The sequence below is a fragment of the Stenella coeruleoalba genome (assembly GCF_951394435.1).
Source record: "Stenella coeruleoalba genome assembly, chromosome: 14".
Taxonomy (NCBI): Eukaryota; Metazoa; Chordata; class Mammalia; order Artiodactyla; family Delphinidae; genus Stenella; species Stenella coeruleoalba.
Window position 1 is genome coordinate 43,129,041 of NC_137160.1, and position 24,118 is coordinate 43,153,158.

The 24,118-nt window shown below is 43.1% G+C and overlaps 1 protein-coding gene across 4 annotated transcripts in view; it reads right to left on the bottom strand.

Annotated features, from left to right (window-relative positions):
- Positions 1–24,118, bottom strand: part of RNF125 (ring finger protein 125) — a 108,734-nt gene that overhangs the window by 39,535 nt on the left and 45,081 nt on the right. For 2 of the 4 annotated variants that reach the window (XM_079941860.1, XM_079941861.1), the window contains exons 2-3: positions 22,390–22,499; positions 19,662–19,829 (exon numbers count right to left, since the gene is read on the bottom strand). Coding sequence is in view for 1 of the 4 variants with exons in the window: in XM_079941857.1 (XP_079797983.1) it covers positions 897–1,060 (164 nt within the window). In the remaining 3 variants the exon portion in view is untranslated. Of the gene's footprint in view, positions 1–896; positions 1,406–19,661; positions 19,830–22,389; positions 22,500–24,118 lie in introns of those variants that run through there. The other 2 variants (XM_079941859.1, XM_079941857.1) reach the window with 2 other exon arrangements.

The window sequence follows — 24,118 nt, forward strand, 5'->3', positions numbered from 1 at the left end:
CACGTTAAGGACGTGCCAATTTTATAAAGGGATTTTGTTTTTAAACTCTTCCTAGAAACTACCACGGATGTGCGCTAACAGCGAGTTTTAGTTGGTGTGTACGTGGTTTCTAAGACAGTTATTTTTATCTCTACTTCCTACCGCGGTGGGGAGGCTGTGCGTAAGGCAGGTAGTCTGCAACCTCCTTCACTCGGTTGGCTATGCTTTTAACTGCTGCATTTACGGGCTTGGGGGTAACGTTCAAGCCGCAGACCCAGCCCTGGCGGCTTGTTCAACTCTAACGACTACAGCAAGTCACTTGGACGTTCCCGTTTGATTGATCTTTGAGGGGTTTGGGCGTCTGTGTTGGGAAAGGGAGGTGGGGATGGAAGGACAGTTTGCACAGATCCTTGTTTGCTCAAGAGCCCAGCCTCGCGGGCGTTCTAGAACACGTGCACAGAGCCAGCAAAACAAAACCGACCCCGGTTCCGGGCGGAGAAGGAAGCACCGCCCGATTAACCGAGCGGAGCGGGAACTGCGCTCGGCGGGAGCCCCTGCCTTGGGCCCAGGCGGATGCTGCTTCTGCAGCCAAGCGCACTCTCCTCAGCCGGCAAGCCCTTGCTCCCCGCGGCTCTCGCGCCCGGAATTCCCGTCCCAGGGACTCCGCACTTGGGCTGCGGGAGGAGGCGGCTCTACGGCGGCTGCAGGGCCCGCTTGTTGCTGTTTTCTCCTCCTGAAATCCTGTGTCACCTTCCGACAGGGCACTTTCCCCGTGGTCCGCACTCGACGGGTCCAGGTCTCTCCCTGCAGCAGTTTCCTTCAAGCGCCGGCTTCTGAACCCCCCGATCCCCAACGGCTCCGCTAACATCGCCCTCCCCAGGGGGCGGGCGCGCAAACCCAGCTCCCCTGGCACTTACACGTGGCCACAGCGGGTCCGGACGGGGTGGTGCAACACCTCGAGGCAGACGGAGCAGTCGAAGGACGTAACGGGCAGCTCGGGGTCCCCCCTGCGCTCCAGGGCCCGCGGGGTGGCCGAGGCGGGCGCGGATTTTCCGCTATCGCTGCTCAGCACGGAGCCCATCGCTGCGCCTACGGCCCAGACCGTTGCCAAGAGCCCGGTGCCTGCAGCCGGCTTGTTTTGTTGTCCTGCGGTAGAGGAAGTAAGTCCCGGCCCAGCCGCGATCGCCGCCGCCCAGAGCGCGCAGCCAGCGCAGCCCCGAAGCAGCCTCCGCCGCGGGGCCCAGCCTCGGTCTGCGGCAGGCCGAGTGCGCGGCCGCGCGTCTGAAGTGAGCCTTCGCTCGCTGCCTAAGTCTAGGCTTGGAGGCGGAGGCGGCCGCCGCACCGGGCACGCCGCGACGTCCAGTGGCCCTGGGAGGATTGAAACCTGACACCTCAACTGCAGAGCTGAGGACCTGGGCGGGCAGTGAGTCTTCCAAGCAATCGCCCGCCTCCTCCTTGCGAACCACTGTAGCAAGTGAATGAAAGTGCGGGCGTGGTCCCGTTTGAAGGCAGTCAGAGAACACCCATTTGTAAGGTGGTTGTCCTATGGGTCCTGCACTGTTGTAATCATAATAGGCCACAAAGATGATCTACGAGCGTCTCCTAAGAAAGTGCTAATCACCACTTCCGTCATGTAATCAACACTGCATAAATGGAGAGGTAGCATGCAGTAGTGGAAAGAGTTCTGGGACCTGGATTCGAATCCTAACGCTAGGACAGGGATTCTAAAATCCTAGGACCCTCCCGACCCCCGCCCCGTCCAGTTTCGTCGCCTTAGAATCTCCTGCTGTTGTTTGTATTCCCCCTCCATCCTCTTTTGAATATTTATGACCAAATATAGCATTTATTAACTCACGCATTTAATAAGGCTTTAATGCCCACTGCATGCCAGACTCCTTTCTGGTGATGGGGACACAGTTCCCAACAAGCAAACAAAATCCCAGTTCTCACAGAACTTACTTTAAAAACATTTTTTTTTTGGATATATAAATTCATGCTCTTTTATTTTTATTTATTTATTTATTTTTCTGTACGCGGGCCTCTCACTGTCGTGGCCTCTCCCATTGCGGAGCACAGGCTCTGGACGCGCAGGCTCAGCGGCCATGGCTCACGGGCCCAGCCGCTCCGCGGCATGTGGGATCTTCCCGGACCGGGGCACGAACCCGTGTCCCCTGCATCGGCAGGCGGACTCTCAACCACTGCGCCAGCAGGGAAGCCCCACGCTCTTTTTATTTAAAAAAATCCATGGTAATACATAATATGCATATGCAATACACACAAACAATAATACATAATAATCCTATAAACTTCACCCAGTTTTCCCCAGACTTTACTTTTAATGAGAAGATATAAGTAATCAACAATAAATAAATAAATGAACAAGTTCATTTCAGCTGATAAGAGCCAAAAAGAAGATAAAACAGGGAGTGAGGATGGGGGCGGGGAGGGTAAGAAGGTCAGGGAAGACTTCTTGGATGCGGTGACATTTGAGTAGAGTCATGAATAATGAAAAGGAGTCAGCCACTCAGAGATTTAGGAAGAAGCTTGCTAAGCTCTGGGAACAGTGAGCAAGGCAAGAACAACAACAACAAAAACCAGGGTGTGGGGCTGGAGCATGAGGGACCAGGGGTGTAAATGGCATGAGATGAGGTAGGAGACGGTCCTGATCATACCCAGTCTTACAGGGCAAGACCAAGAGCTTGGGTTTTATTCCAGGTGCCATGTTTGATTTAATTCCACTGCTGTGTGGTTTGGAAAAGACAGGAACAAAATAAGAATGGAGGCAGAGAAACCAGTTAGGAGGCTACTGAATGAATCCAAGTGAGGATAATAATGGCCCAAACCAGGGAGTCATCTGGGTAGTAGGTGAGAGATGGACAGGTTTGTGATATATTTTAGACAAAGACCTAAATGGGCTTGCTAATGAATTGGGTATAGGAGTGAAGGAAAGATAGCTATTGCTACCTGTAAAAGATAAACAAAAACCTTCCCTTGGTCCCACATTTCCCTCAGCTCCTACACTATGTCTTCTTTAAGGCCAAATTTCTTGACCTGATTCTCTCCTTTTTAGGTCTTCATTTCTTAATTACTCCATCCTTATGCCATCTAACCTGGGTTCTGAGCTGACCACTTTATCTGTCCAAAAACTGCTTTGTCATCAGTGTCAGTGGTGGGTGGCTTTTACGTGGATAAATGGAATAGACTCCTTTCAGTCCTTTTCTTGCTTCACCTCTCAACTGCATTTGTCAGTGCTGACTGCTCCCTCCTTGTAGAAACATGCTTTGGCTTTCCTTCTTTCTTTCTGGCTCTTCTTTCTCAGTCTCCTTCACTGGACTCCCCTGCTCCATGGAAAAGCTAAGTGCTAGGGATCGTAGGATTCTGTCTTGGGAACTTTTCCCTTCTGATCACTCATTCCCTACCTAAGAATCTCAAAAATCACATAGATTCTGTTACCATCTAGATTCCAAACTCTTTATCTTTCCTCTAGGCACTCAAATGCCCACCTGCTTGCTTGATATAATCACCTGGTTGCTTCAGGCACCTTCAACTCAACACCGCCAACAATGAACTCATTATTGTGACTTCCCACCTGTTCTACCTCCAGTTGTTTATTCCTCTCTTAGTAAATGGCATCATAATCTACCTAGTAGCTCAGTCCAGACACCTGGGAGCCATCTTTGATTTCTTCCTCGTCTTCACTCACATTGAATCAATCCCAATCACAGTTCTGCCTCCAATATATCTCTCAACAGTTCTTGAATTGTTTCATTTTTCTCTATTCCCATGGCCAGCCACCACTTACTTTAAACCACTGTGTTCTCTCGTGTGACCTGTTGCAATAGTTCCCATCTGCTCCACCTGCATCCACAATTGCCACTGTCCAATCTATTATCCACATCGCAACTAAAGTGACCTTTTGAAAAGATATCCTATCTTGTGTCACTCCATGCTCAAAAGACTTAAATGGTTCTCCATAACCCTTAGGATTACATTTCAAATACTTAGCATGATCTACGAAGCTCTCCATGATCTTACTCCTTCCATAACTATAATCAGTAGAATACCTTCAGCAGCAGGGAATAGAAATTCAACTGAATGCGCCTTAATCAATAAGGGTATTTATTATCTAATATGTAAATTAGTCCAGAGCGAAGCAGTTCCAGAGTTGGCTCAGCAGTTAAAGATGTCCTTAAGGTCTCAGCCCTTTGCCATCCCCAGTGTATCAGTAGTGTCTTCCTCATGGCAGAAGGATGGCAGGAAGTGCTCCAATAATCACATCTACACACAACCATCTCCAAAAACAGAAAGGAAAGATAGAGTTTCCTTCTATTAGCTCCTTCTCCTTTTAAAGTGGGAGGAAAACACTTCCTAGGGGCCTTCCTCTGCAGACTTCCCCTTATATCCTATTTGTCTAAACCGGGCCCCATGATGGTTCTTAAACCAATCACCGGCAGAGGATAATGAGGGTACTCTAACTGGCTTAAACTCATAATATACTCCACCGGGCTTGGCTCTTCAGTTGTCTGACCAATACAATTAGGGGTTCTTTACTGGGAAAGAAGAAGATAAGGAAATTGGATAGGCCAACAATAGGGCCTCCCAAAATACCATTGTGGGCCCCATCTGCTATCATTCTCTCCCTTATTCTGTATGGTCCTAAATTTCTCTACTTCTTATAATTTCTTGACTGTACCAAGCTCTTTCTGACCTCAGCGCCTTTATACATGCTTTTTTGCTCTGTTTGAACACTTCCTACCAACACCCACAACTCTCAGCTCCTCTAATTCAAATCTCAGGTCTTAGTTTGGTGACTTTCTACACCACATCCATCTCGTACTATCATCTCCTTGATTTTCTCATAGTCTGCGGTATTGGCCTTCCTATTTCTCCTGTGGCGGCTACTCTAAGAGTGGACGTAATGAATGTGAAGTGTAGGAGGAGCCTTGCGTGTAGGAGCTGATACATGTATTTATCTTTATATATGTGATTCAATACTAATTTCACAAGACAGATATTATATGTTCCCATTTTATAGGCTCAGAGAATGTAACTTAGCAAAGGTCACATAGCAAATATGTGGCAGACCCATACTTTAATACCAGATCTTTTTTTTTAAAATCCGTGTGTTTTTCACCAAGGCACTTGTGTAGAGATGAGAAGTACTAAGAATCTTAGAAAAGAATAAGACAAAAATTAGATAAATTAAGGCAGGAAACTGGGACCTGGGAGGATAGATGAAAATTAAACATCTGATATTATTTATAAGGCTCTTAATAGACTTATAAAATTGACAGTAATGATGATGATGATGATGGAGGAATCAGCCAGAGAATGAATTTACAGTCCAGACTCTAGGCCCTGAAAGGCATCAGAAGTATAGGTTAGTACAAAAGAAATTTGAAAGCCCTATAATCAACATCTCTGGTATCAAGAAGGCTGATGAATCTCTCACTAAATTAAAAGGAGAATAAAATTGCCAGAAAAAATACATACTTTCCTTACTTAGTTCCTTCCAGGAGTAATGAAAAGAAATGAATTTACAATTTTAAGTAGTGCTGAAGATATGAGAAAGACGTCTCTATATTCTTTGAAGTTTATTGTTCATACCGGAAACTTAGAGGAAATCTAAATGTCCATAATAGGAAAACATTTTTGTAAAGTATGGTAAATTTACTTAACAAACAGATAAAGCACCATTTAAAAATGTGCAGCTTGGACTTCCCTGGTGGTGCAGTGGTTAAGAATCCACCTGCCAGTGCAGGGGACAGGGGCTCGAACCCTAGTCCTGGAAGATCCCACATGCCACGGAGCAACTAGCCTGCGCTCTAGAGCCCTCGAGCCACAACTACTGAAGCCCGCACATGCCTGGGGCCCGTGCTCCTCAACAAGAGAAGCCACCGCAATGAGAAGCTCGCGCACTGCAAGGAAGAGTAGTCCCCTGCTCGCCGCAACTGGAGAAAGCCCGCACACAGCAACAAAGACCCAACGCAGTCATCTCCCCACCCCCAAAAAACGTGCAGCTTGCCATTTTTAGGCCCGTTTGTAGTGTTTCATTTTAAAAATGCACGTGGGTGAAAAGACAGGGATGTTTATTATAGTACTGTTTGTAATAGCAAAATATTAGAAATACTTTGAATGTCTACCAATACAAGAGTGATTAAATACATTATGGTACATCTTTACAATGGAATACTATGCAGTCTTTAAAAAAGAAGAGCAACTCTGTAACTCTCCTCAAAGGAAGCTCTCCAACATATATTGTTGTGAAAAAGGCTTTAGGAGCACAACTGTATGTACTGAATACTATCATTTATATTTTTTAAAGCCCATATGCATGCATCCACACATACATACACACACACATATGTGTACTGGCATATGCATATTAATATCCTTAAAACTATACACAAGGAATGAATAAGTGTGATTGCCTTAAGGGAGGGGAACTAATTGGTTGCTGGGGAGCAAGAATGGGAAGAAGTAATTTTATTGCATGATCTTTTGCATATTTTGATATTTGTGCTGTATATGCACTGTAATAGATAAAAATTAATTTTAACATACATACACCCTTTAACTCAATAATTCTAATCGTTGAGCTAATGTGTAGACAACCATATAACAAGGAGATACAAACAGAAATGTTCTTTGAAGCATTGTCTATAACATCAAAAATATGCAGCTAACAAAATTTCCATGGGGAATGATTAAATATATTATGGTACACACATTCTGTGGAAGGCAATGCAGTAATAAAAAGAACAAGCAAAATTTTATAGCACTTAACTATATATCAGGTATTAAGCTAAATGCTTTATATATAGTAACTAATTTGATCCTTGAGGTAACCCTATGACATAGGTAACTAATTTTGTCCTCCTGATTTTCCAGAGAAACAGAGGTGCAGATAGGTTAAAAACTTGCCTCAGATCACATTCATGGTAAAAAGCAGAGCTGGGAGTCCAATCCAGGAAATCTCTCTCAGTACCTACGAATTTAACCACTATGCAATACTGGCCTTCCCTGGGATAACATGGGAGGTATCTCTAAGACACTGTTAACTAAACAGGGATATTGTTGAAAAAAGAAATGTTATACTTCTTATGAAGAAAAAGCATTATATATTTCTCACTGGGGGAAGGCAGTGCAGTACATGTTCAAGGTCCTAGCTCTTTCTCTTGCTGAGTGATCTTGGCAAGTTACTTCTTTGATTTCGTTTCCTCATTTTCAAAACACAGATAATGTTTACTTGTAGAACTGTTGTGAGAGGTCAAATGCAATAATGTTGAAACCCTTGCTCATTGCCTGGCAGGTAGTATTAAATAAATGTTAGTTATCTCTGGCTTTGTTTATTCAGCAAACATCCAAGGAGAGCCTACCGGGTGTCACACTCCTCACTAGACTCTGGGGACACAAGCAGGAGCAAGACTCAATGGAAGGACTTCCCAGGTGGTGCAGTGGTTAAGAATCTGCCTGCCAATGCAGGGGACACGGGTTCAATCCCTGGTCCAGGAAGATCCCACATACCGTGGAGCAACTAAGCCCGTGCGTCACAACTACTAAGCCTGTGCTCTAGAGCCCACGAGCCACAACTACTGAGCCCGTGTGCCACAACTACTGAAGCCCACGCGCCTAGAGCCTGTGCTCTGCAACAAGAGAAGCCACCGCAATGAGAAGCCTGCGCACCGCAACGAAGAGTAGCCCCCGCTCGCCTCAACTAGAGAAAGCCCACACGCAGCAACAAAGATCCAACACAGCCATAAATAAATAGATTTATGTATTAAAAAAAAAAGACTCAATGGAGTGGAAGCTGTTGTTTTTGTCTGCCCAGTATCTCCTAACCTTTTTCAGTAACAGCACCACATCCTCTTCCTTTGGAGGAATTGACTTTTCATCTCACGTGACCTCAGTGGGGCCACCAATCATGTGTCTGCTTTGTAGCCCTCATTGCCCTCCCCTGTCCTGAGTAGGAGTTCCTGTTGCTGGGATCTGCAGCTTCCCTGGTGTCTGTCCTTCCTAAGTACAGTTGACACACTTCCTATTTATCTCCTAGCTATGCAGTATCTTACCAGTGCTTCCTCTTTTTTCTTGATTAATTTATTGAGTTGAGTTCTGTTGCTTGCCACCAAACTCACTTACATATTTATTCTGCGTTCTCAAGGCCTTTCATGGCCAAGTAGGTAAGATGGACAGAAAAATAGCATTACTTTTGTTACTCAAGATGATAAGACCAATCTATACAGAGAAAGATCGTTATTGGTGCTGACTTAGCCCAGGTGGAATGTAATGAAGGGGAGGAGAAAGAAAGAGCATTCCAAATAGAGGGAATCTGGAATAAAAGACAGAAGGGCAGAGCATTCCAGAGAGAGGACCTGGTGAGCACAGATAAGGAGGCAAGCAGCAGCATGCTCTGTTCAAGTCTACAAGCAGTTCTGTTGCTGCAATTTTAAGCACACAGCAGGCGGTAAGGAGAGAAAAAAACCAGAGACCTAGGCAGAGGTTATATCACGAAAGCTGTATTTGACAGGTGAAAAAATTTCAACTTGCTTCTGTGGCTTAGCGGAGCCAGTTAGGAGGTTAGGTAGAAGAGTGAAATGGCCATACTGCGATTTTGACAAGTCACTCTGTTCATGTCAAGGGTTCTCGAACATTATGTAGCATCAGAATCACCTGAGGAGTTTATTAAAATGGCCTCACTCCAAGGTATTTCAATTCAGGGAGCCAGGAGTGAGCTATGGAAGCTGCATTTTTAACAGTCCCCCAGCTGGTTCTGATGCAGCGGGTCAATGGACCATTCCTTGAGAAATGTGGTTCCACATCATGGGCAAGCAGCAGATCCTTTGGGTTACTTTGACCACAGCAGAGATGTCAGTTTCCAGGAGAGAGTTACTTACATGCATTGCTAATGTAATCTGTCCACCACCTTGACCCTGCCTCCTCAATACTGGATGAGATTACACTGGTAAATACCATGGCACCGAAACATACATATCTCTGTATTTACAAAGACAATTTAAAAATTCCTACCTATAAACCTATCGAGAGTAATAAAGATTCATAGTGTTCATCAGAAATACGGGCATCCGACATGTGAATCTGAATGGTGTTAGCACACCTCCACAATCTGAAGTGTCATTTGATGGTACAATGAGGCATGATTCTCTTCTTAAAGGGAGAAGAACACCATCACAAATGAAATTTTGCTGAATGAAAGACCTATGAGTTCCCCCCCAGGTAAGGTCCTAAATCTTCGTCTCTGGTCTCAGCATAATTGGTTTTTCATACTTGAATATTGTCCTCAGTTTTCCTGCTAAGCAATCTCACTGCTGTTTGTTGCTAGGTTTCCCAGGTAGCATGTTAGGGGCAGCTGTCCCCGTGCCTTTCTGACCATTGCCATTTTCTGCAACCATGGACAGTCACATTGCAGCATATTCTCAAAACATGCTGTCTGACTCCAGGAATAACTCCGTGAAATATTTCTGTAACTTTCAGTGGACAGCACAACTGAGTAATGTTTGAACCAAATCCACGTTTGGGGTGTTCTACTTCAATGAACAAGAAATCGTGGCATGCCTAGAATGGGAAAGGACCATAGAGGGTTTCTGACCCAGTTCTCTCATTTTGCAGATTAGTAAACTGATTTCCAGTGAAGTGAAAGCAGTTACACTGCACCCTTCAACATTTCAAATGGACACATTTGATAGAAAAATTAAGGCATTAAGTACTCGGAAAGCATTGGCACATTTATAAGCAACATAGTCTATTTGGGGAGGCAAGGTCACAATGATGAAAAGATAAGTAACAATAAATGATTTAAATAGTAGTTTAAAACAAAATTAGAAGCAATATTAACAAAGTAGTCCATGATTAATTGCTTACAAATATAAGATCTCTTTGTGATTTTGCACAACAGCAACAATTTGCCATTGAATATTCTTCTATTACGAACACAACTATCCATCTTTTATCACAGAATAATGTCAATGCTTCAGGCTTTAATTCCAAAAAAATGTGATTGCTTTCTGTGATAAAAGCAGAAAGGTGTCTTTTCCCCTGGGGAAGGCAAAAATATACTTTATTGGTACACGAGTGTATATAAATATGCTCCCATTATGGAAGTCTTCTTTAAGCTAGAAGATAGTAAAGATAACAACAGATACTATTTTGATTACTACAAATCATGCACAATGTTTAATGCCAAGTACATATATGTATGTATGTATATGTCAGTATTATAACAATTAAGCCATGTATACATTCATATACATTCATGTGTGTTTATACACATATGTGTGTATAGTTGAATGTTTCAATGACACATTTCTTTCTGATCCCCTTTTCAAAATTTAGGCTAAGAGAGTAACTTGTCCAAAGTCGAACAACTGCCATGTGGCAGAGCCAGAGTTTGGCACCACATAGCTCAGCCTCCTAAGTCTATGTTTGTGGTTACTACACAAGGCTACAGGTGTCAGATTTTTCCCATTATAGCGTCAGATATACAGGTAGGACTGAGTCTGTTTTATTTATGCTGTTTGTTTCCTTAGGTTGACACTCTGAGTTCCCAAATCCAGAAAATAATATACGATATGGTGAAAACAGACTTGTTTTTTTTAAGGCATAACATAGGTAACTGAAAATATCTTACAGTATTAAAGATGTCCCTAGAATAAAGCAGGTGTAAACTTTGTTATTCCCACTTTACAAATGGACAACTCAAGCATACAAATAGGCCTAACACATCATTTATTTCTAGCCTATGCCCTCACAATTTGAAAGGTACGTCAGTTGAAAAAGAGACACAGAAATTATGGTAGAGGTTAAACTCCAATGATCTGGAGTGGCAACAACAGCTACTGTATGAATTTTATGAAGAAATTTCTGGGAAAATTAATGGTAAGAGCTCTTTTTCTGTGCCTCAAACTGAAGAACAACTTCTGCTCTTAAAAAATAGCATAGTAGTAAAGGTTGTGGGTGTCATTTTTTTGACATTATATCCAAATCCATATCAGTTGCACCATGTGAAAGACCAGTGGTGGCCTCAGATGTTGAAGTAAACAACTACTGTCTATAAGAAAGTGCTAGAATAAATACGTTTTATGCAGTGCTTGTGTTCCTCTTTTCCCTCCTCTGTTTGTATTTGGTCTTCTGATCTTTTGCACAAGCAATAGGAATAGTGGGACAGGGTGGAAAGACACGGTCCACCTGGGAATTAGGTGCATACCACTGGGCCAGGATAAGGACATGCTGTGAAGCAACTCTCCAGGTGCCGTACTAGATACACAGAGCCTTTTTCCAGATGGTGCCCGGACAGGTTAGGTGCTGAGGTGCTGGCTGGGTGGGGTCACTTTGTGTCCCTTTACAGTTAACAGCATATGTTGAAAGAAGAGGTGTTGTGGACCAATGGACACTGGAGTAAGTTTATTAATTTTAAGACTTCAACTGGGATTATTAAAAGTGTAGCAGTTCTCCAACTTCAGTTGGAGTACACCAAAATAACATATCATCACTGTAAATGGAAATTTATTAAAAGCACAATATCCAAGATTTATATAAAAGATCATGCAAAGAGAATTAACTTAAATCCATAAGTCCTTCTTCAGAGCACCAGGCAATTCGATCCAGCATGTTAAGAATGTGCCACAATTGTTTTGTAGTGTATGTATATACCTCTAATGAATTGTATTGGCCTATTTTCTTCTTTTATTGGTCCCAGTATAAAACTGGCTTCCCTTCCAATATGTAAAACCAGTCACTATTAAAATGCCAATGAGGGTCTAGTGAGCATTTTCTTTTTTTGTTTTAGTGATCAGAAACATATCAATCATATGATATCGCTTATATGTGGACTCTTAAAAAACGGTACAAGTGGACCTATTTACAAAACAGAAATAGAGTCACAGATGTAGAAAACAAGCTTATGGAGGGTAATGGGGAAGGAGAGATAAATTGGGGGACTGGGATTGACACATACACACTACTATATATAAAATAGATAATAATGGGCTTCCTTGGTGGTGCAGTGGTTGAGAGTCCGCCTGCCGATGCAGGGGACACGGGTTTGTGCCCCGGTCCGGGAAGATCCCACAAGCCGTGGAGTGGCTGGGCCCGTGAGCCATGGCCGCTGAGCCTGCGCAGCCTGTGCTCCGCAAGGGGAGAGGCCACAACAGTGAGAGGCCCGTGTACTGGAAAAAAAAAAAGATAATAAGGACCTACTGTACAGCACAGGGAACTCTACTCAATACTCTGTAATGACCTATATGGGAATAGAATCTAAAAAAGAGTGGATATATGTATATGTGTCACTGATTCACTTTGCTGTACAGCAGAAACTAACACAACATTGTAAATCAACTATACTCCAATAAAAATTAATTAAAAAAAGAAACACACCAATAGTTTCTCAATTTTTTAAATAAAATTTAAAATTTACATGAGTCTAATGAAACATGATTCCACTCAAAAAAAGAGAAATAAGCAGCTCTATATTCGCCTTATATTTAACCTTTGTATTTACAACTGGTAACTGTAATACATAAACTAACACACTCAAAAGATTTAATGGAAATACTGCTTTACTAGATTTGCTTCAGAGAATCATCTGGAACTCCATTGCCAGATAAGAATGAGTAGCCAAAAGGTTGGTCAAAAACTGAAGTTATCAATAGTGATGGTAGAGTAGCAGTAATGCAAAGGACAAGCAAAATTTAAATGGAAAATTTTTATGTTAGAATAATATAAAATTAACATTAATTATGAGTTAATCCTATCCTAAACATAAAACTTACAAGAATAAAAACTAACCACGAATTGTAAACTGAACCACTGTGCCCCTGGCCTAACTCAGAAATAATGGCCTTTTCTATGGCATAGCGGTGGCCTCCTAGCTTGTCTCTGTGTCAAAGAGAATACAGAAAAATCAGGGGATTCTAGGTCGGCAATTGCAGAGGTAAGAGAAGGATCAGTGTTTCCTTCACTTTCAGGCTCTGGAGAGTACTCCTTCAGGCAACAGTGGAAAAATCAATGCCAGATGGCTCTCAAGGAGATTTTGCTAATGGTTCTGTTATTGTCAAATCCCCTGTGGAAAAATTCCGATACAGCAGGGCGGGGCTGCAGACTTCATATCTCGTGAACCGCTGACCTCCAAGGTAGAGGAAGCCACCGGCGCGGTCTCACCCACAGGCCCTAGCAAAGACTGTTTTTCCCAGTACCAATGAGTTATGACTTGGTTTTCAGACAAAACAGCAGAAATTTCCTCCCTTTTCCACTTTTGATTTGTGTTGAAGTGGTATTTTAATCAGTTAAAGAAAATTCATCCCTGGTGGCACAGTGGTTGAGAGTCCGCCTGCCGATGCAGGGGACACGGGTTCGTGCCCCGGTCCGGGAAGATCCCACATGCCGCGGAGCGGCTGGGCCCGTGAGCCATGGCCGCTGAGCCTGCGCGTCTGGAGCATGTGCTCCGCAACGGGAGAGGCCACAACAATGAGAGGCCCGCGTACCCCCCCCCCCAAAAAAAGAAAATTCATAAATAACGTTAGCTACTACTTATGAGGCACTTACCATGTGCCGTTAAAGTGCGAAGTACATTACATAGTTTAGCTCATTTCATCCTTCACTCTTAAAACCGGTATTACTACCTCAATGTGAACTTAAATAACTGGCATAAGACCATGCAGCTTGTTAAGTTGTGGAGCTGGAAGGTAGACACGGGTCTGTATGACAATGAAGTTTCAGTTTAATTGCTGTTCTATGTTTTCTGTTCTAAAGTACAGAATTTAAGAGAATAACTTCATAAATAATCCCATAGCCCTGGTAAAACTGCTTTCATTTTCTTGCATTCCCTTTCATTATTCATAGGAATATCAATGGCAACTTCTTTTCCATTTATTGTTGTCTCCACCTACTATATCCTTTCGGTTTAGCAAGAGTAACCACTTTCCTAGAAATGACCTTGCACCCAACACCCCGCCCCCAGCCACCCTCCACTGTTTTTGTTTTGTTTTTTACTTTATTTGTATTTTTTTATTTATTTGGCTGCGTTGAGTCTTCGTTGCTGTGTGTGGGCTTTCTCTAATTGTGGCAAGCGGGGGCTACCCTTTGTTGTGATGCGTGGGCTTCTCATTGCGGTGCCTTCTCTTGTTGCAGAGCACCGGCTCTAGGTGCAAGGGCTTCAGTAGTTGTGGCGCGTGGGCTCAGTAGTTGTGGCTCACGGGCTCTAGAGAGCAGGCTCAGTAGCTGTGGCGCACGGACTTCGTTGCTCCGCAGCATGTGGGATCTTCCCGGACCAGGGCTCGAACCCATGTCCCCAGCATTGGCAGGTGGATTCTTAACCACTGCGCCACCAGGGAAGTCCCCCGCCACTGTTTATTAGTTCAGGGATGGCTACCTGACCGAAGCTTGGCTGAGAATTCTGTTCCATAGGCATTTCGAAATTCAGGCAGAGAGATTTCAAAATATAGAGAAGGGAGGGAGGGAGGGAGGGTGGAAGGGAGAGAAAATGAATCAGTTCCTCTCTGCATTGGCTGTAACTTGTAAAATTCTGAAGCTTTGTGTCATTATGTTCTTCATCGTGGAATGCAGAATAGAGAAAGCCTTTCGCAGTAAGAAAAATGCAGAAGCACTGGAGAGACATGGAGAATGAGGAAGACCTTGGATTCTCTACAGTGCTTCAGGCTTTAGTTTATTCCTGATGCCCAGTGGGGGCTCAGTCCTTGGATTCTGTGATGTGTCCTGATTTTCCAGAAAGTTCTTTCTTTTGTGTAAGATAGCTAAAATCCACTCTTGTCACTTGCAACCAAAAGAGTTCTGAACTAATACTCTATTAAAAAAAAAAAAATGCATTAAGCAGTTTCCCAATTGTCTGTCTCATAAGAACATCGAAAGGTCTGGAGGAGCGGTGGTGTGAGTGAAGTCTGGAGATGCCCCTTCTATCATATCACCTGCAGGCAAAGACAGTCCAACTCACACCGACTTAACCAGCAAGGAAGACTTACTGGCTTCTGCAGCTACAAGTGCGGAGGAAACGCAAGCTTCTGGGCTGACTTAACCTGGGGACATCAGCACCATTTCTGTTTATCTCGTCACCTCCATGCCCACATCCTTCTCAGGCAAGTGGTGAGATAACCAACTATGAGTTCAAGGAAACTTTCCTAATGTCCCTAACACATTTCACATTAATTCTTGCTACAATCCTTGTGGCCAGGGCAATGTCATGTGCTAAGGTGAGGCCCAAGTTCCCGAACTAACGTCTGGAAAGCAGGATGGAGATTTAACAAGGTTATCTTCCTGAAGAACATGGTTGCATATGATCCTGCAATCCCACTCCTGGGCATATATCCGGAGAAAACCATGGTTCGAAAAGATACATGCACCCCCATGTTCATTGCAGCGCCGTTTACAATAGCCAGGACATGGAAGCAACCTAAATGTCCATCAACAGATGAATGGATACAGAAGATGTGGTACATATATACAGTGGAATATTACCCAGCCATGAAAAAGAATGAAATAATGCCAGTTGCAGCAATGTGGATGGACCTGGAGATTATCACACTAAGTGAAGTAAGTCAGACAGAGAAAGACAAATATCATGTGATATGGCTTATATGTGGAATCTAAAAAATGATACAAATGAACTTATTTTCAAAACAGAAACACAGACTCAGAGAATGAATTTATGGTTACCAGGGGGAAAGGGTGGGGTGGGGAGGGATAGACTGGGAGTTTGGGACTGACATGTACCCACTACTATATTTAAAATAGATAACCAACAAGGACCTACAGTATAGCAGTGAGAACTAGGCCCAATATTCTGTAATAACCTAAATGGGAGAAGAATTTGAAAAAGAATGGATACTTGTATGGGTATAACTGAATCACTTTGCTGTACACCTGTAACTAACACATCATTGTTAATCAACTATACTCCAATATAAAATAAAAATTAAAAAAAAGAATATGGTTGCTACTGTAGGGCGGGGGTAGAACAGATATTGGAGTCCACTCTAGCCCCCCTTTGGGCTTGCTAGCATCCTTACAGGTGCCCCTTCTTCCTCCTTGCCGAGAAACAATGGGTATAGTATGAACAGCACTGGCTGTGGATACAGACTGCCTGAGATTTTTCAGAATCTTGGCTTCCCTCTGAGTCTTCTTCTTGTCCTCAGCGGCCACTGGCCCTGTCATATTCTTTGCTTAAAGAAGGCACTAGAGTCTTTAATCTGCACTGAGGAGCCTTTGCTCTCTGGTGCCCTCAGTATGGCTGATGACTGCTCCTTCTGAGACAGCCTGGGAGGCCAGGGATGGTCCAGGGATCTCTGAGAGTGGGTAAGCTCACCACCAAACTTTATCTGGACTGTGGCTGCTTCTTGTGGCAATGTGATATTTTTCTTGGCCCTGAATGTCTCAGCAGTGGTACTGGATGTGGAAGTGGTCAGCACATAGTAAGTACTATCCCAATTGTTTAAGAGGCAGCACAGTTAAGAGCACAGAAATCTCAAAACAGAGTGCCTAGGCTGGGACCTCCCTAGTGGCGCAGTGGTCCTACTGCTAACACAGGGGACGTGGTTTCGATCCCTGGTTTGTGAAGATCTCACATGCCGCAGAGCAACTAAGCCCGTGTGCCACAAGTACTGAGCCCACGTGCCATAACTACTGAAGTCTGCACACCTAGAGCCCATGCTCTGCGACAAGAGAAGCCACCGCAATGAGAAGCCCACGCACCGCAACGAAGAGTAGCCCCTGCTTGCCGCAACTAGAGAAAGCCCGTGCAACCCAGGCTTCATTAATAGAGAAAGCAACGAAGACCTAACGCAGCCAAAAATAAATACATAAATAAATAAATTTTAAAAATACATATGTATTAAAAAAAAAAAGAATGCCTAGGCTTAGATCCCAGCTTTGGCACTTAACAGCTGGCCATGTGACCTTGGAGAGCTTGCTTAACCTCTCTGTGCTTCATTTTGCTTCATCGATAAAACAAGGTTAGTAATAGCACCTATGACACGGGCTTGTGAGAATTTAGTGAGTTGATACATGTGAAACACTTTGAAGAGTGGCTGGTACATGATAAGTCCTCGTTAAGTATTCCCCAAAGTTATTATCATTATCATTTATTATCTTAGTTTGAATTTCCAGGAAATAGACTCTGAGATAGGAATTTTGGTGTAGGAAAGTTATTGGATAGTACTCTTGAGATCAACCACTGTGAGTGAGGTTAGGATTGGGCAGAGGGAGAACTTGACTTGGGATGCTGTTGTAACAGAGCCTGTGGGGCGAGGTGGGCAGGGAGCTGTCCTTCATTGAGGCCTTTGTTCCACTCCTCATTCCACACCCCTGCCCCGCTGTGAGTAACGTTGGATGCAGGCTTCCCCTGAGGATAGGTCTAATTCAGAGATAGGACAATTTCTAGGGTGGGACTTGGTGGTGAGGCATTAGCAGACATCACTCACGGAAGCTGGTGGGGGAAGAGTGGCTTGGTCATGGAGGGGAGGTCTGGGTGGTGCACTGTGACATCCAGTACCTACACCTTCCTGCACCCACTTCCATGAGATGCATTCACTCAGGAGTCAACCCAAAGACATCCAACTGTGGTCTTAGCACCTCAGCAATCTGGGTGTTATGTCATCATCTTTACCAATTCTAGCCATAGCTCCTCAGGGGGCCTATATCTGAATAACAAATAACCTCCAATACCCCAGTAATCAAAGAACAAGATAACCGATTAAAGAGTTGGAAAATGGGAGGCTGGGCAACAACATACAGCTCCAAACACATATCATATCCTGTAAGACAGGAATAGTGAGCCCTCTATGCCATGCAGAGCCATGAGGTCTTTGGTTAACCACACTGGTAGTCAGAGTTGTGTCCCTGAGAGGATCACCCTTTCTCTTGCCCTTACTGAGCCCTAGTTCTGTCCTCTGGGATGACGTCTTTTATCCAATGTCCTCTTTGGCCATATCTGGGGTGAGCATCAGCACAGAATCCTCTCCTAAGGGCTACATCTATTACGCAACCTATTTCCTTTTATTTTTAATTAATTAATTAATTAATTTTGGCTGTGTTGGGTCTTCGTTGCTGCAAACAGGCTTTCTCTAGTTGCAGTGAGCGGGGGCTACTCTTCGTTGCAGTGAGCGGGCTTCTCATTGCAGTGGCTTCTCTTGTTGCAGGGCACGGGCTCTAGGTGCGTGGGCTTCAGGAGTTGTGGTGCACGGGCTTAGCTGCTCCGCAGTTTGTGGGATCTCCTGGACCAGGACTCAAATCCGTGTCCCCTGCATTGGCAGGCAGATTCTTAACCACTGTGCCACCAGGGAAGTCCTACGCAACCTATTTCCTGACGGTAGGCTTTCCAGCTCATGGAGATTATGTAGGAATTGAATGGTCATCAGATGTTCAAAGTGAGGGCATTTCCAGAAAGGCCTTAAGAAACTTCCCTTATTGGCCTGAATTAAGTCATAATCATTCTCAAAATAAGAATGGTTTCAATAACTTAGGCCTGGGATCCTACAGTAATAATTGGGGAAGGGGGTGATTTTATCAGGTTGGGGAATACCCCTATAGCTGTCATCAGTTTCTCAACCATTTGGAGGCTACACAATGGGAAGTGAAGTAATTGATGATGGGAAGTGATCTATATATTGCCCTGTCAGTCAGTAATTCAACTGGATCGACTGGTTGAGTAGGCAGGATATATAGAGCACTAATGAAAATTGATAATTTTGCAAGCTAATCTTCTCCAATCACACTCAAGAATCCCAAACTATACTTTCAGCCTAATGAATTGCCTAAGAAAGATGATCTATTCTAGAATATAATTGAGGTAAAAACTCAACAGAGGGCCTCTCACCTTCTGAGATGGCCCACACTCTGTGGAGTGTGTTTCTCTGAATAAATCCACTTCTTAACTATCACTTTGTCTCTCATTGAATTTTTTCTGCTGTGAGACATCAAGAACCTGAGCTTCATTAAGTCCTGAGGCCAAGGCCAGGTTTGTGATCTCAGTTAAAAGACCACGGGTTCAAGTCCCAAACTGGGTTTTGGCTGGGTTTGAGTCCCAGCACCTGGGTTCAAGTCCATCAGAGGTGCACAGTTTCAGCTGGCGAGCGAACTAAGGGACAGTGATAAGCTAGACCAACTCCCGCTCATCGTCAACACCGTGTGGGACACCTTCTGTACCATTCCTTGGCGACAACTTTTCAGGCAGTAACACCTGGTTGGGAGACTACCTTGGAAGGAATAACATTTAAAATCGTTTACTGAAGTTCAAGTTTATGTTATTCCCGTTACAGAGTTTGTCAGCAGGAAGAGAAATATTAAATTAACTAGGATTATTTGGCTCTAATGGGACGCTTGTCCAGATGTGAGTCCCTTGGGATATACATGTTTCGTGCTCACAGTTTTGCACTACATCCTTAGAAGGCTTGGGGGATGGTGAGGAGAGAACGGCTGGCTTTGTGGAGTGTGTGAAGGTGTCCACACCTTGACCTCAGGTCATTTCAGTCACATCTTCTTAATCAGAATATATAATCTTACTACTTTACTCAATTTCATAGAGAAATCAAAAGAAGCATACAATATTATGAGCTTTTTTGCATGGTCTACTCAAGATAATTCAGCAGCCACTATTTTTGACTGAGTATTGGTGTCTTTGGGGAAACAAAAAAACGTTGGATGGATTTAGAAGTACTTGCCTGTCTCATCCCAGATGTTTGTGATCCAGTCTCCAGGTGTACTTTTTGTGTCCTCGTCTCCACCATGACCAAACTCCTTTTGGCAGGTCGTGCAGTTTGCTCTGCTTTGGTTATTTATTCCCTGATTCGGTGGTATGCATCCTTCTGTCTTTCATTAAAATAACATGGCTGTCAAAAACGAAACAAAACAAAACAAAACAAAACTCAACAGGGGATTATGTCAGCAACAGAGAAGAACAATGAGCAACTTAATTTATTTGACCTTACTTGTATTGCTGTTATGATGGTGACTCATTGTTCATTTTACATTAGATGTCCTGGCTTTGAAATTATTAATGTCAAGGGTTATCTAAAAATGCAGTAATCAGTTGTTTTGTCTGCCTCCCCAGATAGGGATCTCATTCAACCTTATGGACCTAATATCTAGCATAAGGTCTTAAACATGGTGGGAACTTGATGAAAGTTTGTTAAATGCCAAGTGAAATTCCTTGTAACTAGCCACTCACAGTCACTCCACATTTACTGATAATTTTAAAATGAGCTCTTCCTGGAATGAAACTTTTACTTCTATCATCTATCTACATGCTTAGCATAAAATATAGGAATATCGGGAGTTCCTGAAAAATTGAATTGTTAATGTTAACAGGAACGTAACTTTATAAGCAAACCAAGTCTTCTAAATTATTTGAAAGTAGTTGAAAACTATTTGCTTAAGGTGTATAAATATGTCATTTATGTATATGTAGTGAAAACTATTCTTTATGGGAAAAAAAATGAGCCAGTTTACCAAGGCTTTAGCCGTTTGTAGAACACATGGAAGTATATTAACAATCATCATTTAAATGTCAGTGATTCTCAGCCCCACAATCACTGAAGCAGGACATCTACTTTTTTTCAGTTTGACCACAAGTATTTCTGGGGCTTATCAAGAGGTATCTCACATATGCTTGCAAAAGAGTCCTTTCCCATTGGGCGTTGTCACTGCTCTATGGTAACTCCTTCATCAGATTCCGTCACCCTTTGCTGGGTGCTGCTGCAGACCCTTGCAGGGCTGCCCTGCTTCTCTGCCTAACACAGGGCTCTTTGCCTGCTCCCCCTACAATTTTGATAGGCACCACTGTCTCTGTTGGTTACTACCACTGATAGGAGTACCTGTCCATATTAATAAATATAATTATATGAAGTATTTTTGTTGACTCATATTGTTATTTATTTGTACACATCAGAATTTATATAATTTACCATATATTTTAATGGCATTTTATGCACTGTACCATAATTGATTTAACCAATCCCCAATTATTGGACATTTGGTTATTTTGTTTTTTACTATTATAAATAATGCTGCAGTGAACATCCTTGCAGTCAAAACTCGCACATTTCCTTAATCTTTGCTTTAGGATCATAATAGCTAATTTGATGTTTTACATGCTTCTTAAAAGCAAGGAAATGATTTCATAAGTAGTTCAAGAACTGAAGAGTTTGCAGGATTTAGAAGAGCAACTGATAAAAATAGAAAACTCTAACAATTATACCATGTATACCAGCTTAATTATCAGCTACAACAATGCAAGGAAGAGCTGTTCACTGGCCTAGAGCAACTATCTTCCTGGCTACGTTGGTTTTGTTTAGAAACTGCTCACCATCAAGTAAACATGTGGTTTTGGAATAATTTTGCAGACATTTTTATTGTTTTTCTTTAAATACGTAATTAAGTTATTTGAATCCAAAGAAGAGTCCAGCAAAATGAGAACTAAATGAGCTTGTTTAATTTTACGATTTTTTACCTGTTTAAGTAGTATAAGCATTTAAACAGCAGAAGTAGAGCTTATGTAAGAGCACATTCCAGACAAATTAATAATGGGAGCTCAAATGAGGGCAAGGAAAGGACTTAAGGAAGTCTCTAAAGCAGAGCTGGCTGGCTGATAAGCTAGGACCATAGGAAAATTCCTAGCTGAAAGATGGAAATTAGGAAGGAGACTGCAGTTCTCAACATTTAGATCAGTTCTGTTTTATTTCTTCTGCTGGTTTCTTCACTGTCAACCAGAATATAAAGCTGGTTTGCCAGGGGCAAATCCCAGGTCAATTCTGTACATCTTATTCGAGTCTTTCTTTCTCAGAGACTGGTTCTGCTCATCATAACCCTTACTCACTGACAGGAAATCTCTCTATATCCAGATAGATCACCCAGTCATGACCACTGTATTGAGTGACTTACAAATCAGTTGCCTGCCTGAAATAATAATAGCTATCATTTATATGTACCACAGACTGGAGTAAGGTCATTACTTTCATTATTTGATTTTATTCTCCAACAACCCTAGGTTGCTGCAATCTGCAGGGAACAGAAACTGGACTCAAGACTGCTTAAACAGTAAGAACTTGTACTGGCTTACAGAACAGGAAGAGCAAACATAGTGTTGGCTTCAGGCAAGGTTTCTCCAGGATTCTGGCTCTATTTTCTTACAATTCTGTTCAATTCTATATGTCAGCTGTGTTCTGAAGCTGATTTCCCTGGTGGTGTGGAATGGGTGCTGGTAGCATTTGGGGCTACTTGTGTCCTTTTTGATGTATGGAATGAGAAAGAGATTTCCTGTTCTTCCACTAGCAGAGCAAGGAAAACCTTTCCCAGAAGCCTCCATTAATTCCTTTGTATTAGTCAGAGTGGGCTCCCATAACTAAATATCATAGACTGAGTAGCTTAAAGAAAAGAAATTTATTTTCTTACAGTCTGGAGGCTGGAAGTCTAAGATCAGAGGGCCACCATAGTCAGGTTCTGGTGAGTACTTTCTTTCTGGCTTATAGACTGCTAGCTTCTCTCTGTGCCCTCACATGGCACTGAAAGAGAGAGAAAATGACAGAGAGAGAGAGTGTGCAAGAGTGCTAGCTGTCTGGTGTTTCTTCTAATAAAAGCACTAATTCCATCTTGAAGTCCAACCCTCATGGACCTCATCTAACCCTAATTACCTTCCAAAGGCCCCACCTCCAAATACAAATACAAACACCATAGCATTGAGGGCTTCAACATATGAATTTTGTGGGAACGCAATTCAGTCCACAGTGTCCTTCTTCATATCTCCTTAGCCATCCTGGTGCAATCATTTGCATCGAGAATGAGATTCTCGTGATTAGCTTAGATGGATCAGCTGAGGTGAAAAGAATGTGGGGGAGTCAACCACAGAGCCTATGGTTAAGTAGGTACATTTCACAAATCAGAAGACTATCTGAAAGATGTTAAGTGAGCAGCCAAGGTCATGCACATAATGAGTGGGAGAGCCAAGATTCAAACAGCTATTTGTAGGTATAATTTACATACCATAGAATTCACCATTTTAAAGTATACAGTTCAGGGACTTCCCTGGTGGTCCAGTGGTAAAGAATCCACCTTCCAATGCAGGGGATGAGGGTTCGATCCCTGGTTGGGGGACTAAGATACCACATGCCATGGGGCAACTAAGCCCTCGCCGCAACTACTAAGCTTGAGGGTCTCAAAGAGAGAGGCCTCGTGCCGCAAACTACAGAGCCCACGGGCTCTGGACCCTGCGCCACATGTGCCGCAAACTACAGAGCCCACATGCCCTGGAGCCCATGTGCCACAACTAGAGAGAAGCCCAAGCGCCACAACGAAGAGCCCGAGCCGCAACGAAAAGATCCCGCATGCCTCAACTAAGTCACGTGCCCCACGCGCCGCAACTAAGACCGGACGCAGCCTAAATAAATAAATACATTTATTAATTAATTAAAGAAAAAAGACAATCTATAAAAAAAATAAAGTATACAGTACAATGGGTTTTTTAGCAAATTTATACAGTTGTGCAACCGTTACATTTCCATCACTGCGAAAAGTTCCCTTGAGCTCACATGCAGTCAATCCTCACTCCCACCTCCAGTCCTAGGCAACCACTGATTTGCTTTTGGTCTCTACAAGCTTACAATTTCTGAAAATTTCATATAAGTGGAATCATGTATTATGTGGTGTTTTGCATCTGGAGAGCCGAGATTTAAGCTCAGCTGATGCCAAAGCCCTTGTGCTTTACACTACATGATGTGTCACTTGTTTGCTTTTCTAGCTTGCAGCTTATCTGTCCCTTCTAGTTTTAGAGTGTTTTCTCTTTTGAGAGCAGATACCTTGCCCTGGCCCTTGCAGCCTGCGTGGACAATCCAGGGCCCCGAGTGCCGTGCCCCATCTTGGCTTCCAGGCATGGAGGGTCAGGCCCAAAATTAAATAGTTCCCCACTGCTCTTTGGACTTTGACTTAAGGCCTTTTTACAAAGTCCTTACTTTTAAAAGGTCTTTAAAAAGCCTTACTTTACTCCTTACTTCTTTGGTAGAATGGCACCCTTCCACTTCCTGAAATCTCCACTCCTGTCAAATCCAGCTGCTTGCAGAACTCTAAACAGACCTTCCATTATTAGATTTCCCTGCACTTGTTCATGCTGTTCAAACTGACTGGAGGC